Below are 15,596 nucleotides of genomic sequence, written 5' to 3' on the forward strand. Positions count from 1 at the left end.
AGGTGTTGTAGAGCTGCACAAAGGCCTGGTTCTCTCTGGCCAGTGCCTGCTTTCCTAGCCATGACCAGTAGCTCATTAACATGTCCTGGCCATCCCGGAGCTGCTGGTTGGCACGATGGGAACCTTCTCCCTCTGTCCAAACAATATCTTGTGTGATTATTATCAATAAAAAGCTGTTGCTCTTTTTCCTCAGGTATGAGCAGGAGTAGAGGATGTGTATGGGCATGCTGCCTGTGTGTTTTCAAGAGAGACAATGTGATTAAAGGTCATAAGGGTTTATTACAGACAGAAATGCATTTTGGCTGCTTCAGGCTGGAGTAGAGGTATCAAAAGGTGTTGGACAACCATTGCGGGGGTTCTGGAACTTCCAGAGTAGGCTCTGGAAGGCTGTCCCACTGGTAATGAGGAATCGTCTCTTACAGGTTTCCATTAGATCATGACCCTGAGCAAGTGGCATTCCTGGGGGGGACTCTGGTATCCTGCTTGTCCTACTTACCTTGACTTTGTGTTTTTGTTGGTTTGTTTGTTTGTTTGTTTTTTTTTTTTTTTTTTTTTTTTTTTTTTTTTTTTAACTCTCCAAGATCCTGGACTATAAAAAATATTTATCTCACAAATTAAGAATTAAATGCCAAGAAACACTGTGGGACCGTCTTCCCAAAGAACCTGGAAAAGTGGAGCTGTGGGGTGGTGGCTTCCCCTGTGCAAAGGACATCCTTTTTATGGATGTGACCCCAAACCCTCAGCATTTCTTGGTCAAAATGACTCTTTTATCATCCCTCAAAGCCAAACGTTGGGCATGGAGAGCCCTGGAGAGGAGATGTGGAGCTCCCTGATCTCTTCCCACCTCTCTCCAAGGTAGGAGGGGAGGTGGAGGAGGTGGAAACATGCAGCCAGCAGGTTGTTGAGCCCAGTGCTGGCTCCTTGTTGACTTTTCTTGCTTTGGAAGAACTCTCTGCAGCTAGGACCTGTTGCATGCAGGCATGGGGGTGCTTCACAACCACCGTAGGCTAATCCATTGCTGAGCTCACGGCTGCTTTCCCAGGCCAGTTGGGATGCCTGGGGTGCAGCATTGGTACTCCCCATTCCTGCCCTTTATTTATGCCCCCCCTTGCTGGGCATAAAAACCTTCCAGGCTCTGGTTTATGATTCTGTTGTGTCTTTCTAAACAGGACTTGTGTTATCCTCCATGGGCTGCCTGTTTGAGCTGAGGGCACCATGGTCCCTCTGGCCCCCAGGGGAACAGCTGAATTTTAATGGTGTGTGGCCAGGTTTGGGTCTGCAGTGGCCAGCAAACCCCAGTACTCGAGCGTGGCATCCTTGGGGCTAAAGCTCACTTATTTATTATTATTCCACTCTTCCTCATGCCGTTAGGATTTCTCTGCCATAGCTGGCTGGTGATTTGAAGAATCAAAGAAATTTTGGCTGGGCAAGAAATGAAATTTACGAAGATTTGGGCTTGTTTCTGAGGGGTCTTAACTCCAGCAGTATCTTTGCCTTATTTTAGGGATGCCAGCTAAAAATCCAGTGTTGATTGAATATAAACTTGGCCCTGCTACTCCCTGATCTGTGTGCCCTGGCATCTCATTTTTACATGTCTATATGCTGTCTAAGGTGCTGCTGAGTGTAAGGTGGCATTGGATGGTGTTTTTTCAGTGGTGACTGTTTTTGCTCTCATTTTGCTTTGTTTTGTGGCAAAGGGGAACAATTTCTCATTAGCTGGAATTTGGTGACCCATGGGTATCCCTGCATATAGCCTGAGAAATGCAAGGTTAGAGGCTAAAAACCTTCCTGGAGCTTAATTGGACTAGCAGAAAGCTTCAGCCGTGGGTGGTGTCAGCATCCATCCCTGTTTGGTGGAAGCTGATTCGGATTTCAATGCAAGCTCTTCCCCTTGGTATGGTCCAGAGGAGCTGATGAAGCAGCTACTTGAAGCTATTTTTCTATTTTTATGTGGAGTACTCTCAAGGAGGAGCATGGCTGCGAGCGGCACAGTCCTGTGATGCGAATCACGAAGCTCCCTCTGCTCCCTGAGATGTACTGGAAGCCCCACTGTGGCTCCACTGCTCCCTGGCTGTAGGTGGCCTGCAGGTGATGAGTTACACTCTTGCCTTGGCTCTGGCTCAGCTCCTCTTCCCCATGGCTGCTCAGCTTTCCTGCAGGGAGTGATCGATCCTCCCCAGCCTTGCTGCTCAACCGCTGGCGGCTGCTGGTCGTCAGCACAAAACCTGCCAGGTGAGACCTTCAGGCATCACAGCCCAGCTGTGTCCAGCAGCCAGGCATTGGCTCCCACAGGAGCATCGGCTCTGCCTCCTCCTGGCAAATGTCCCTGCCTGCAGTGGGGACTTGGATCTAGATGAGCTTTAAGATTACTTCTAACACAAACCAGTCTGTGATGCTGTGATCAGAACAGAGGCACCAAGAGGTATTTGAGCCAAAGACCGGAAAACTGCTTTTCATCCTCAAGGCTGGAATTAAAGTCTGGAGTGAGGGTAGGTGATGGGAGCCTGTGGGTTCACGTAGAAAACTCATTCCTGCTCCTCTTGCAGCTCATCTAGAGATTTAATGGCGATATGAGCACATGTTGTGCTGCTTTAGGGTCGGTGCCTGGGCACTGTTCTGCGCAGGGATAGTGAGGCAGCATCTTGATTTCAGTAATTAATAAAACCCTGGGAATTGGCTTAAAAAACTTTCTGTGGAATTTGCTGTGTCCTGCGGGCATTGATTCCTGCATGTTCCTCATGGGAGCTGATGGACATGGGTGCAAACTGTTGCTTGAAGTGTTGGGGTGAGCCCAGCATTTATCAGACAGAATATGGACTTGTGCTGTTTTAAAAACAGCATGATTGAAAGAATTTGCTGGAAAACTGGGGTTTGGGGAGTGGGGGTGATGCAGTCATGGGACACAGCACATTTGTCATTCCCATGTTAGCATGAGGTTTCCATCTTGTGTGCTGGGAGACAGAGGCACATTCCAGAAACCAGTCCCCTCTCTGTGGCCACTGGTATGAGGCACATGTGGTGACACCATCTTCCTCACCCACATTCTTGTGTATCATGTGACTGGGCTCATTTCTTGCTCTCTCTTCTCTTGTAACCTCCCCATCAGGCCATGGAACAGAGCTGGCTTTGTGTCTGGAAAGCACCAGGATCTCTCCTGGCAACTGGAGCAAAACCTACAAAGAAGAGGAGATGAGAGCCAAGTGGGCGGCTTCCTAAATGTGCAGCCTGCAGGGGCTGGGACGTGCACATCATACCAAATCAGGTTTTTAATATTAAATAGATGGAAGGAAGATGTCTCCTTTTGCCTGAGGGATAAATAGATCTGAAACTCATCCTAGACTTTGCTGCTTGTTGCATCTGAAATATGTGTGTCTCACCCTGGAATTGAGCCTCTTCAGGAGCTGCCAATACCTGGCTTCAACCCATATGTAAAAATGCTCTGGTGTTTGTGTTGTATGTGGGATGTGATGGAAAGTCTCTGGGAGAAGCATCCAATGAATGGATTTGCCTCTTTTTCCCGCAGTCCATAGCTACATGTACCCTGTAGTCTGGACATGATGCTTCTCATGGTGCCATCAAAGCAAGTGTCACAGCTGTGGTACTCTGGTGTCCTCCCAGTGCTAGACCTCCTCCAGGAGCTGTGTGGGTGCCTCAGGAGGTGCACCCTGCTTTGCAGGGACTGAGCATTGTCTCCTTCCCTCCCACCCCTTCCCCAAACAAATTTTACAGGTGTGAGCCCTGAGCACCTGGCTTGGCTTCTCGTCCGCGATCCACAGCGACTTCAGGACCAAATGATGTTTGTAGCTGTGGACAGACAGCTTATTGTGCAGGAGAACTGCTTAGAAAACTCTCCATCTTGCCACTGCCATTTGTTGGGAGATTGATGGGATAAGAGAAGGACTTTTTTCTTATCTTGGCCATGAACCTCCTGGTCCAGCCATGGAGGTGGACCATAGAGCTGAAGCTGCTCTTCCATCAGAGATGCTTGCTGTCATGGTTGCAGTGTGGAAGAACATCAAGAAGAGATAACTCTGCCAAAATTTAAGTAAAACCCTGCCAAAGCCTGGCAAATCTAATCTGAACTTGGGCAGTTCCAAAGCTGTTGGATGTTTGCTCTCTAGAAGGAGAAGGGCTGCTGCCGTGTCTTGGGAAGACCTTGAATGTGACTTGTTGGGGATTCAGAGCCTGGCACGGGATAGAGCTGGGGTGTCAGCAGCATTTAGGGGGTGCTGTGGGGAGTGATGTCTGTTGTATGATATTAATGGAGGGTTGTAGGAAAGAAAGAAGGAGCAGAGCAATGGAAGGATGAAGGATTTTCTCACTTGGAAAATACTGGTATACTTAGGAACAATTTCCCTGCCAGAAAGCTGTGGCCAATGTCTATCTTAAACGTTCCTCTCATTGATTCATCCCATTTCCTCCTTGCTCTTCTGCATCATCCTCTGCGTAATTCCTCTCTCTCCTTTGATGTTTTCATCCCCCATGTATTTGTAGATTATGGCTGTGTCCCCACATAGCTGTCACTGAACCAAGCTATCCATATTTAGCTCTTCTAATCTCCTTTTCCAAACCAATCCCCTCAGCCTGTTATTTTTGTGCCTCTTCTTTGAACTTCCTTCAGTTTGTCTCTTGTGTCCTTTTCTGTCATGAATGGACTAGTGAAAGGTGTCCCTGCCCATGGCAGGGGGATGGAATGAGATAAGTTTTAAGGTCCCTTCCAAGCCAAACCATTTTGGGATATTAAGATGGCATCTTGGAGATGATCCCCTCTAGGTCACTGAAAGGATCACCTTGGGGTGGTGCTCGACTGTTTTATGTATATCTGTAACTCCATATTCCCCCCAGTTTTCTTGCACAGGGACTCAAAATGTGAGTGGGACTTGCTTTTGGCCCTCTTTGAGGCCTTGGAGGCACAACCCAATGCTGTAGCTTTGGCTCTTGTGGAAGGTCCAGCTGTCCCCACATCACATTCACAGCTTGGTTGATCAAAACACCCCTAAACAAAGCCCATCTTTTATTCCACACTCCATCTCTTCTTTCTCAGCTCTGCTCTGAAAACACCAGGGCCTTTTACCACATCATCTCTTGTGCTTTATGAATGTAAAAGTTGGTTTCTTAGTGGTGTAATAAAACCACATCTGTGCACGTGGTTGTGTTGTCTACCATGGTTCCACAGTGACAGAGTGGTTGTGGTGGCTTTGTCCATTCTCACCTGGAAGTGGGCACTGGCTATTGGGGTGGATGTGGACAAAGCTGGTCCCTGGATTGTGCACCGAGCAAGTAGAAGAACCCATCCTAGATGAGACAGGTCTGAGCCCAGCTCATTTTTACTTCAAGGCTTGGATCCATCTTCTCCCTCTTACATTTACAAGAATCCAATTTTGTACTGAAATGATTTGTAAATCCTGAGCTGTCTCCCCTCTGACTGATTCCTGTGTCCTGCAGCTTTTCAAAGGTAACGCTTTGTGCCTGGATAAGCATTAATTAAAAGTAATTGAATTATTAATACTCTGAGTTTGCATGTAGGTTGTGGGTGTGTATGCACACGTGGCTGTGCCCTGACATGAATTGCTGGAGGCCTAGCAGCTGCAATGTCCATGTTTTAGGGGTTTAGATTTGTGAGACTGAGGTAGAGGAAAAAAATGGGTGAAAAAACTGAAGGAAAAGTTGAGGCAGGCAGGTGGAGCCTTGTTATTCCCTAACAGAGAGCTGAGCTGCTGTGCCAGTTTCTTGTGCTCAGCCCTGACCTACCAAGTGTCAGCTTTGGCTTGCAGTCCTTGGTTGGTGACCCTCGCCAAGGTTTGTTGGTAACTTTCGTGTTCTTGCTGTCTTCAGGAGCCTGCTTTTGCAGCCTCTTTCAGACTCATCTCTTGATCTGCTGGAATGGAGATTCCAAGCTCTGCAATATGTTTTTCATCCCTAGGCCACCATCCCTAGGGTGGTGGGGCATGTGCTTGGTGCTCAGGATGCTGGCCAGTGTGCTGTGTAGCACAAGACAGATATTTTAAGCAAGTTAAAGCCAGTTGCCACGAAAATCCTGCTTTTTCATCTGATTTCTCATGCTTGCCTTGCAGATTCAGGTTTTAGGGATGTCTGTCGTTTGGCTTTTTCAGCCTCTGTGTCATTTGGCCAGGTTTGTGGAACTGGTGGTTATGAGATGGCTCTTAACAGTGGCTGGAGCTGCCAGTGGTTTGTGAAAGGTCTCATAGATTTGTATCCTCCTTCCGGGAGATTGATGCACTGAGGCGCTGTGAAACCTTTTATGTTCTTCTTTGCCTGCTTAAATGTGCTGGTCAGCAAGTGCTGTTAATGGCAGCTATTGAGCACTGCTTGGATCCTCTGGTGCAGCTGCCTGGTTGTTTTGATGGAAAGAAAATAAGCAAAAGCAAGACTTTCCCTCACAGTGGTTCTTCCACATAGAAACCTGACTTGTAGGGGACATGGCTGGTGTCAGCGGTGCAGGGGATGCTGGAGGATGGAGATGTAGGAAGTAGCAATATGAGAAGCCAACTACACATCTGCGATGGTTGGCTGTGTTGACAAAAGGGTGGGTGCAGGTTGTGGGGTGTGGTGGGAGACCTGGATTCCCAGTGGGAAGTCACTTGCTGTCATCAGAGCTTTCCTGCTCAGGCAGCACTGCCAGAGGTGAGGATGACTGGTGACCATGGCAGCAGTGGTGCTGAAGAAGGGGCTGGAGGCTGGGTTGGTCATTGTGAAGGATGCTTGTAGCCATCTGTGGTCAGGCTGTATGTTTCTAATCATCTCTGCTCTCATGAGACCCAGATGCATCTCCATTGCTTTTCCACATGGGATATTTCCCTTTTTCCCCCACCAACTGAGCTGCTTTGCATTTTTATTCAATAAATGAGGAGACCCATGGCCCATCTGTGGGGTATCAATGGTTGATGATGGCTGAATGGAGACCCAGTGACATGTGCTGGGACTGATGCACAAAGGTCCCAGCTTGGATTTCTTTCCCATGTCTCTCACTTATGTCACCTGTCCCCTTTCATCACTGCTCTTCTCTACCTCTCTCCTGCTGGAGACACCTTTTTTCCCTTCCAGGAGCAGATCTTGATAGTCTTGTAAGTGGTTGGAGCAGGTGACCTTGGTGCCAGCACGTCTGCCTTGGATACTATTCCTGGCTTTATTGAAGACATGGTAATATGCAAGACTATGCCTCTGCGGTGTCTGCCTCCTCTTGATCTCAAAACGCTGCAAGCACTGAGATAAGATGGGCTGTGTTCAAGCAGTGATTTTATTCCCCTCTCCTCTGCAGAGAGAAAGCAGCTCGTTGTAAGTCATGCTGGGCTGTATTTGCATTTCTCCAGCAGTGTGGCTGAGGTTGATAGCATCCAGCTGTCTGCATCAACTGGGTACTTGGCTTGGTCCCCCATCACTGGCATGGTGGGAGGTTGTACTTCCAGTGTCACTGAGTGGGATGTCTCATCCCGATATTCCCATTAACTGTGACCAGGTCTGGTTTTGGTGGTGCTAGTGGGGGATGTGAGCTTTATTTAGATAATCCTCTTCCAAGCTTTGGTTCCTGTGGCCCACTCACCTGTGGCCAGAACAGACTTCCTCAGCCAGGTCTGCCCCAAAGTGCCCAGATAAAAATGAGTCTGAGTTGGGAATGTGCAGCCAACCCCAGCATTGTGCTGCATTGTGCCATCCTTTTGGCCACCATCTGCTCTAGCCATTCCGCAGGGACTTGTAGCCAGGGAAGGTGTTTGGATGGATGGAGACAAACCCCCTCTTGGATCCCAGAGCTGGAGCACAGGTGCTTGGCATGGCCAGGAAAGGACACAGAGGCACCTTTTTGTAGGTAGAGCATTCCCGTTACACCTTGGCATCAACAGCCCCACAGCTGAAAGATGCCATGAATCCCAAGTCTGACGGGTGGAAGCAGATGGTGATGAGCACTGGGAACAAGTGAAGGAGAGTGATGGGGAATTGGCCTCTCTTGGCATGTTTTTAGGGGGATGCTAATTTCCCTGGGGCTGGGAAATTGGGACCTCTGCTCCTTAAAACTCCTTACTTCCCATCTGAATTGCCCAGCTCTTTGGTGGTGGTGCTGGCCAGGAGGTCCCACGCTCGCTTGTCTTCTCTGGGGAGCGAACTCAGGGAGTGTGATGCTGAGCCCACTCTATTCTGCACAGATGGAAGCACATGGAAGCATTAATCCTTCCTTCTGGCATTTACTGCTTCTTGGTAATGGGGCTGTCGCAAATGTCAATCCCTTTTTCTTGGAGCAACTGCCCTGTTGCCCTGTGGGCTCAGATTTGCCAGCTAAGGAATATATTCCCCAAGTGTTCCTGTGGCCTGTAGTAATAACTGGCTTTGTTTATTTGAGCTTGTGTTTATCCAGGAAAGGGAGACTTTTGTATAGAACAGAATTCTTTTTTCACATCTTGATGTCAGCGACCTCAACTTCCTGCTATAGCAAGAGGGAAGAGCAGTGGGCAACAGCATTGGGATCAGTGCCCCAGACCACACTCCTGGCTCCATCCTTGGACCTGACGCTTGTGCCATCATTATTTCCCTGCACGTGGGTGTTTGTTGGAAGCTCTTACTGGCTGCTTTCTTGCTGGAGAAATCCAGACAGCAAACAGTCAGTGTTAAGTGGCACCTGCACTGTTGGGGGAGGGGATCTTCTGGAGCCTGTTGCACATGGTGTGGTGTTAAGTACCTCCAGTGTGTTGGGATGATGTTGCTGGGGGGACGTGACTGGGAGCTCTGCTTGCAGGTGGATTTAAAATGGAATCATAGACATGGTGGGCACCAGAGCCAAAAAAGGGATTTTGTCTTCAGGCTCTGCATACCGAGCTTTGGGGGTCAGGTTGGAGAAGACTCTTTGAAATTCCTTGCAAGGTCAGCAGAGGGGAAGAGGCACTGTGGTGCTGTGGTTTTGGGGTCTAGAGATGCCTACTGAAGATGCTTGTCACCCAGGTGGATCTTCTCCCTGGGGATCTCTCACCAAGGAGCTGGAAGCTAACATTCCCAGCTCCTACTCTGAAAAATCAAAGCTGTGGGGCATGTAGTGACAGACCAGAACAGGAGTGAGAACACCAAAACTCCCAAAGGTTGAGCTGAGCTGATCAGTGACATGGGATGTGTTGTGAGCAGTGCTCCTGTGGTGGAGCACCTTTGGTCCATGTTCTGTCTCCTGACACACACAGTCATGAGTTTGTGACTAGTAAAAAGGCTCCCTCTTGGCATTTCTTGTCTCTGTGTCTGCAGGAGTGAAAGGACCTTGTAGGTGAGAAAAAATGGTACATATGCTGCATAGCTTCTTCATGTGGGGATAGACTGGAGCCTAGAACCACCTCAGATGCTTTGGTGGTCTCACCCTGAGTTCTGGCTGACAGATGGGGTGCAGATCTGGGGGTGCCCTACACCTTCGCATCCTCTCTGCCCTTGGAAATGCACCACAGATATCTTTGCTAGTTGCTCTTCTTGGGGGTTTTTGCTTTTGGCTTTTATCACTCCAAAATGCATTTTCCTTGTCTGACTTTTATTACTGGGGACAAACCAAAATTCTCATAAATATGAATGGGTGATCTATATGGTTCAGGGAGTGGCATTAAAACCAGTGGAGTGTTTTTATTTCTGGTTTGCCCTCTTCTCACTCTCTCATTAATAATTGCTGCTGTGATGTCCCCTTGAGGGCAGCTGATGCTAAGGAACCAGTGCTGCTAAGATGGCAGGAGCTGCTCTGTGTGCATCTCTCCATGCCAGCACCCACTGCCGTACTTCCCTTCATGTGGGACCCCATTCCACCTTCCTGGGGGGCTGTAACAAGGGGTAGGTTTTAATTATCCCCCAGAGCCTGGCATCCCATGGCACCACTGGCATCACTTCGGACTCTTGGTGGATTTGCTTTTCCCCCTGTGAGCAGAGCCTGTGCTGGCCGCTGCCGCCCAGCCTTGGCTCTGTTCCACTTCTGTCCTCAGCAGTGGTGAAAGCACGTTCCTCGTGATGGGAAAGCCTCCGCCAGAAGCACAAAGGGCTTTCATTAGGGGAGGCAGCGGCGGGCGGACACGGATGGCCAGCGCTGGCACACAGAAGCTTCACCCCACGTTACTCTCACAGGGGTGGCTGCAGACACACCAGGTTCCTCCAGCAGTGAGAGTGCAGCCAGTATTTAATCTTAGAGCCTACCCAGCATGGAAAGAGAAATGTATTTTATTTCTGCAAGGGGTATTTAGGACCCAAAAGTGGTATGGGAGGGTGGGCAGAAGGTTCAAGGCTCATTTTTGGAGCCGGGGATCTCGGCTAGCACAGCCCTGGAGGTGATGTGAAATGCACTGCTGTGGGGTGTGAGTGCTGCCCACCACCCCCAGGCCAGCATTGCCCCAGGCTCCCTCTCTCCCTCCGAGGGGAAGAGTGGCCAGAGGAGCTGCCCCATGGTATGTAGGGCTCTCCCAGCCATCCTGCATCTCCTTGCTCAGAAAGCAGGAGGATGAAAAGATCATGGCAACGGGAGATAAGGCACACATAGAGGGGGAGGTGAATTTCAGGGATTGATCCATATGTCTTTTCCTCCAGCATGGCTTTCAGCTTTTTTTGGTTGTGTCCCAGTGGAGAACCTCTGCTCCTGCCCTCACCCTAGGAAGAACCATCCTGAACCTTTTTATTTTGCTCTGGAGCTTCGGGCAAGGGAGCAGGAGAGCCGCCTTGTCTCCCCACGGCTGCTGAAAGAGGCTGTTTATTACAGAGCAGGGTGAGATATGAAATCCCATCAAGCCGCCTTGCTTTGTAGAGATCTCAGTGAGCTGCTTATTATGCACCATGGCATAATGCAGATTACGAATGTGACCGGGCGATAATTAGCAGAGCTGCAACTGTAATTAAATGCTCCTGAGCTGCGCTGTGGTTTCTGTTGCAGAATGGAAGGAAGCTGAACGGTCTCAGCAGGTCTCCAACATGCACATGCAGCCACCGCTCCCCGGGCAATGGGGGCGAGTGATCTCTGCCACTCCCTGGGCTCTTCCTGCTGCCCACCCAAGCCAGGCGACCCTGCCTGGTTCTTCCCTGGCTCTTCCTTTGCTGGAGACTGACCTGTGGTTGGCAGAATGTGGCATTGAGGAGTCCCTTCAAAGAAGCCTCACGCTTCCTTGGAGCATCTTGCCCTGGATCTGCTGATGAGGTTGCTGTGTTTTGGAGGGTGATTTTTCTGTGGGAGTCTTCTGGAAGCTCCTCTGGCAGCCTTCTGGAGTGGTTTTATGCCAAAATCACCCTTCTTGAATCCCATGGGGTGCAGTTGGGCCACTGGCCCTGTGGCAGCCTTGGAGGTGGGTGGTCTGGAGATGGACTGGAGAGCTGGTTCTGTTGCTGGGAGATTGGAGGTAGTTGTGGATGACAAGCTGTCCTGCTGGGGAGGGGACTGTGGGGTCCAACCACTGTTGTTCAAGACCTCCAGGCCATCTTTCGTGCCAAGTGAGCTGCATGTTGCTCTGATGAGCTGTCTAGAGAGAGGATGGATGCAGGACAAGGAGAGGGCTGCAGACAGAAAGTGCTTTATGTTTTTCTGGAAGAGCAAATCCACTTGCCCTGTCAGAGCCAGGATGTGATATCCTGCTCTCTGCTCCTCTTCCTAGATATTTGTGTCATCAGGGATGTGGAAAGAATCTGTGGGTCAGGAGTTGGTGGGGAGGTGGGATGCTTCAGGCACTTGCTGCGGTTGTGGGCACCCTATTGAGTGGGCTAGGCTAGGTTGGACGTGCAAGGTTTTCCTGGAGTTGTTTCCCTTGCTTGAAGGATGGAGATGTGTGAACAAGAGAGGGAGCAGGCAAATTTGACAGCTGGTCAGGACCAGAATGGGAGTCAGCAGCAAGGTTGGAAGGGATCATGGGCTGGTGCCCATGTCCACACTTGGTAACCACAAACTTGGGCTCTCCAGGTCTATTTTTTTCCCCTCAGCAGAGTTTTAGAGGGTCTGGGAGTAGAACTGGGTGCTCTAGAGGAATCTTTGCCTGCTTGAAATTGGAACTCAGGTCAGCACTTGCTGTGGATGTGATGAGTTTCCTCAGTCTGCTTCTCTTCTGAGGTAGCCCAGTGTCGAAAGATCACAAATGGTGAAGAGAGGAAGAGTAAGCTGAAGAGGAGCCACTCACCCCAGAGCTGCTGCAGGTCCTCGCAAGCCAAGGCGTGGGGGTGGCTGGCTGTGGCCGGCTTGGCTGATGAAACCCAAAGGATGGGAAGGTCTCCACCTTGCCTTGGCCAGCCACAGAATCAGCCCATCAGCCATCCTCGCCCTGACACTGCTGTAATCTGCTTGCGTGGCAGAGCAGCCAAGGACCTTGGCTTCTCAGCAGCAGGGTTGCTTGGCTGAGCTTCCACTTGGCATGTTGGCTTGTTGGCTTTCCAAGCCTGGCTCTGGCTGTGGGATCTGGTTTCTATGTGCAGAGAGAGAGCACAATGGCTGGATCAGGCTCTGAAGCAGATACTTGCATAGGGAAGAGGGATATGATCCAAGTGCCTGTGTCTGCAGGTGGTCACAGGGTAGTTCTGGAAGGAGAAGGATGTTGATTTTCATGGGTGCCGGAAGGAGTCTGCTACTTGTTTGTCCTGTCCTGCCGGTTGAGCAGAAGCTCCTCTAGTGAGCCATCAGGTCCAAAGTCATTGACTGCATTAACATCTGAGCCATAGCCAAGAGGCATCCTCACTGGGGATGATTACAGAAGCCGTTGGGGAAGGAACTTGCCACAAGCTCTTTCAAGCAGGAGTACTGATATCTCCTGCACAAGGAGTTTTGGGTGTGATCTCTGTGACTACAGAGCTCCCCAGGGCTACATGGGTATGGGCACACCAGGGCAGCAGAGCCCTGTGAGATCCTTACCCTCTGATGGGGTGTGAGACGTGAACTGAAGGTGGCAGTCCTGAACTTGAGGTTCTCCAGGAATGTAAATGTCTGTTGATACTTACTCTCCCTTCTGTGTTCCCAACAGTATTCCAGACGGTGAGCACATTTCTCTTTTTCCCCACAGATGGAATCTCCGGTCTCTACGCCTGCAGTGTTGCCCTTGCATCTTCTTGTCCCTGTCGTCAACAACGACATCTCATCGCCTTGTGAGCAGATCATGGTACGCACCCGCTCGGTGGGGGTGAACACCTGCGATGTGGCCCTGGCCACTGAGCCCGAATGCCTGGGCCCCTGCGAGCCTGGGACCAGCGTGAACCTGGAGGGCATCGTCTGGCAGGAGACGGAGGACGGTGAGTGTCACAGAGCTTCTTGCTCTCTGGCAGCGTCACGGGGGAGTTGCAGCAGTCCCTTCCTTCCCGTGTCCCTGCTATGTTGCTCTTTGGCATGTCCTGGGCTTTCCTGCCACCAGTTGGGTGGTCAGGACAGAGGAGCTGTGTGACAGCAGTCCATAATCTGTCCAGTAAAGGGAGTAATGAGCCAATACTTGCGTCAGCCCCATGTGTTGCGTTATCCCTTTGCCCAGACAGCAGGCGAAAATCTAAGCTGCCATTTCTCTGCCCTTCGACAAGAGCTGACTTGTTCCGGAGGTGCCAGGGGAAAGGCCGTGCCAGCCGGCACGGGAATTCAACAGAGTTGACTTCATTTTTGCTTGGCAACTCGCAGGTCTGTCACAAAAACACTCAAACCCTGGGAGGTGGCAGAAATCTCCGGCTGGATTAAAAAACCCCAATGGAGCTCTCAAAATCGACTCAGTGGGAGATCAGCTTTTCAGCTCTCTTGCCAAGCCAATCCAATCTTTTTTTTTTTCCACTGGAGCTCATCTCATCCATGCACAGCTTGGTTTGCTTTCCCAGGTCCTTTGATGGGTTTTCGTTGCTCTTGGGGCTCTGCCAAGGAACGCAGGGATGAATAGGTGGCTCAGTGGCCCATGGCAAGCGCTGGAACTTGGCCTTCCCTCTAGCCTAAGTGGGATGCTGGTGGTTTCTGCCTTGGGAGGCACAGGGTGAGCTCCTTGTGTTTGTGTCTGGAGTCAGAAACAGTCCAGAAGCACAAAGGTGAGAGAGAGCAGTGGTGGTGGAGGTTGCTTGATGGGTCATCTCAGCCAGGTATCCATGTGCTCCTCTTGGACATCTGTTCCCACTCTTCCATTGCTGTTCTCTGTGGAAAATGAAGCTGTTGGCCTTTATCCCAGCTGCTTCTCACTGAGACTCTTTATTATCTGCGATGGAAGGGGAGCTGAAATCTCCATTCCCATTATTTGCTTCCAGTGAGGTTCTCTTCTTGTCCCATGCTTTGGGAAGGTGGGGGTGGGCCCAGTTTGCCTTTTCTCTCTTCCTACTGGCAAACTGGTTTTGAAACCGTGGTTGGAGCAGGACCAAGTGCTGCAGTGGCTGCCAATGTGAGCACTGAAATTGTTCCCCTTGGAAAAAGCATATTGAGAAATAGCACCTGAGCTGTTTGGGAAGAGAGCAGTGGATGGACTATGCCAGGGAAGACTGGGATGTCTAGCTTGGGATGGGGACCTCCACACTCCTCTGCTTTACCATCCATTCCATATGGAAAAAAAAATCACCCCGATTAAAGCAGCTGGGAGCTGTGTGTTTTTTTCTGCTGCTCCAAAGCAGAAGGATGTCGCATGTAAAACCTGTGAGAAGAAACAAGAAAGCAGGAGACTTCAGGAGCCCTGCTCTGCACATCCCAGGGCCAGAGGATCTGCAGGGTGGATCTGCTCCAGAGAAACCTGTGGAAGGTCTGCACTGATCTACCACCTCTCCAGCATTGCATGAACAGTGTCTCCAAGAGCCTGGTCACTTTGTAGGATACACCACCTTCAGCTGGGGAAACTGAGGCACATCTGGGCTGGGTTTTGGGAGACACAGCAGCACAGAGGAGCATTGGCACCCTCCACCTGTGGGGTTCCCCCATCTCCCCAGCCCCATCGGCCTGCTGTCCTGGTGTGACTTCCCTCAACCCAAAAGCCCTGGAGCAGCAGAGTTCCCTGAAAATCCCAGGGCTGCTGGAGAGCCCATGGGCAGCAGCAAAGGTGATAAGAGCTTGGACCTTGTATAGTGGTTTTGGGTGGAAATCAGGAGAGGGTCACGGTGACTGTGCCAGGATGAATGAACTGAGCATCCCTGAGGCAGGGAGCACAGAAACATCCCTCCCTGCCAATTCCTTGCCATGGGAGTGGTTGCTGTTCTTCTGCTCCTCATCCCACCCTGGAGCTCCACGTCTGTCTGCCTGTCCGTCTGCATTACCCCTCGCTTCCGCAGCCACCATTTCGGAGCATGCCTTGGAGGTGTCCTGTGATTTCCCACAGCCCGGATATTTTTATTCTGTGGTAATTCAGTGAACTCACACAGAGATGCTTCTCTGCCAGCTGCTGATGGTTGCCACTGTTGGGAGCAAGGATTTCACATCCAGTCCTGCACAAAGGCAAGCCCTGATACTGCCTGTGGTCTCTTTGGGTCTGCTGCATGCCTTGGCTTTGGTCACATGGCATCTCTTGTCCTTGAGTGTCAAGGCAGCGGGGGAGCCATCCCTGTTTTTTGCCTGGCATCTCTCCCCTGCCTTCCCATTGTCAAAGATGGAGTCAAGGGTGTTGCTGGATCTGGCTGTCAAAAGCTGGAGCTTGTAAAATGTTCGGGGATGCAGCAACCATCTCCCCTTG

At 50.5% G+C, this 15,596-nt stretch overlaps 1 protein-coding gene across 9 annotated transcripts in view; it reads left to right on the forward strand.

Annotated features, from left to right (window-relative positions):
• ZNF609 (zinc finger protein 609) overlaps positions 1-15,596 on the forward strand; it is a 72,809-nt gene that overhangs the window by 34,521 nt on the left and 22,692 nt on the right. For all 9 annotated transcript variants that reach the window (XM_053954551.1, XM_053954549.1, XM_053954550.1 and 6 more), the window contains exon 3: positions 12,990-13,215. In XM_053954551.1, the coding sequence (XP_053810526.1) occupies positions 12,990-13,215 (226 nt within the window). The remainder of the gene's footprint in view (positions 1-12,989; positions 13,216-15,596) is intronic.

Source organism: Vidua chalybeata, chromosome 13, assembly GCF_026979565.1.
Source record: "Vidua chalybeata isolate OUT-0048 chromosome 13, bVidCha1 merged haplotype, whole genome shotgun sequence".
Classification (NCBI taxonomy): domain Eukaryota; kingdom Metazoa; phylum Chordata; class Aves; order Passeriformes; family Viduidae; genus Vidua; species Vidua chalybeata.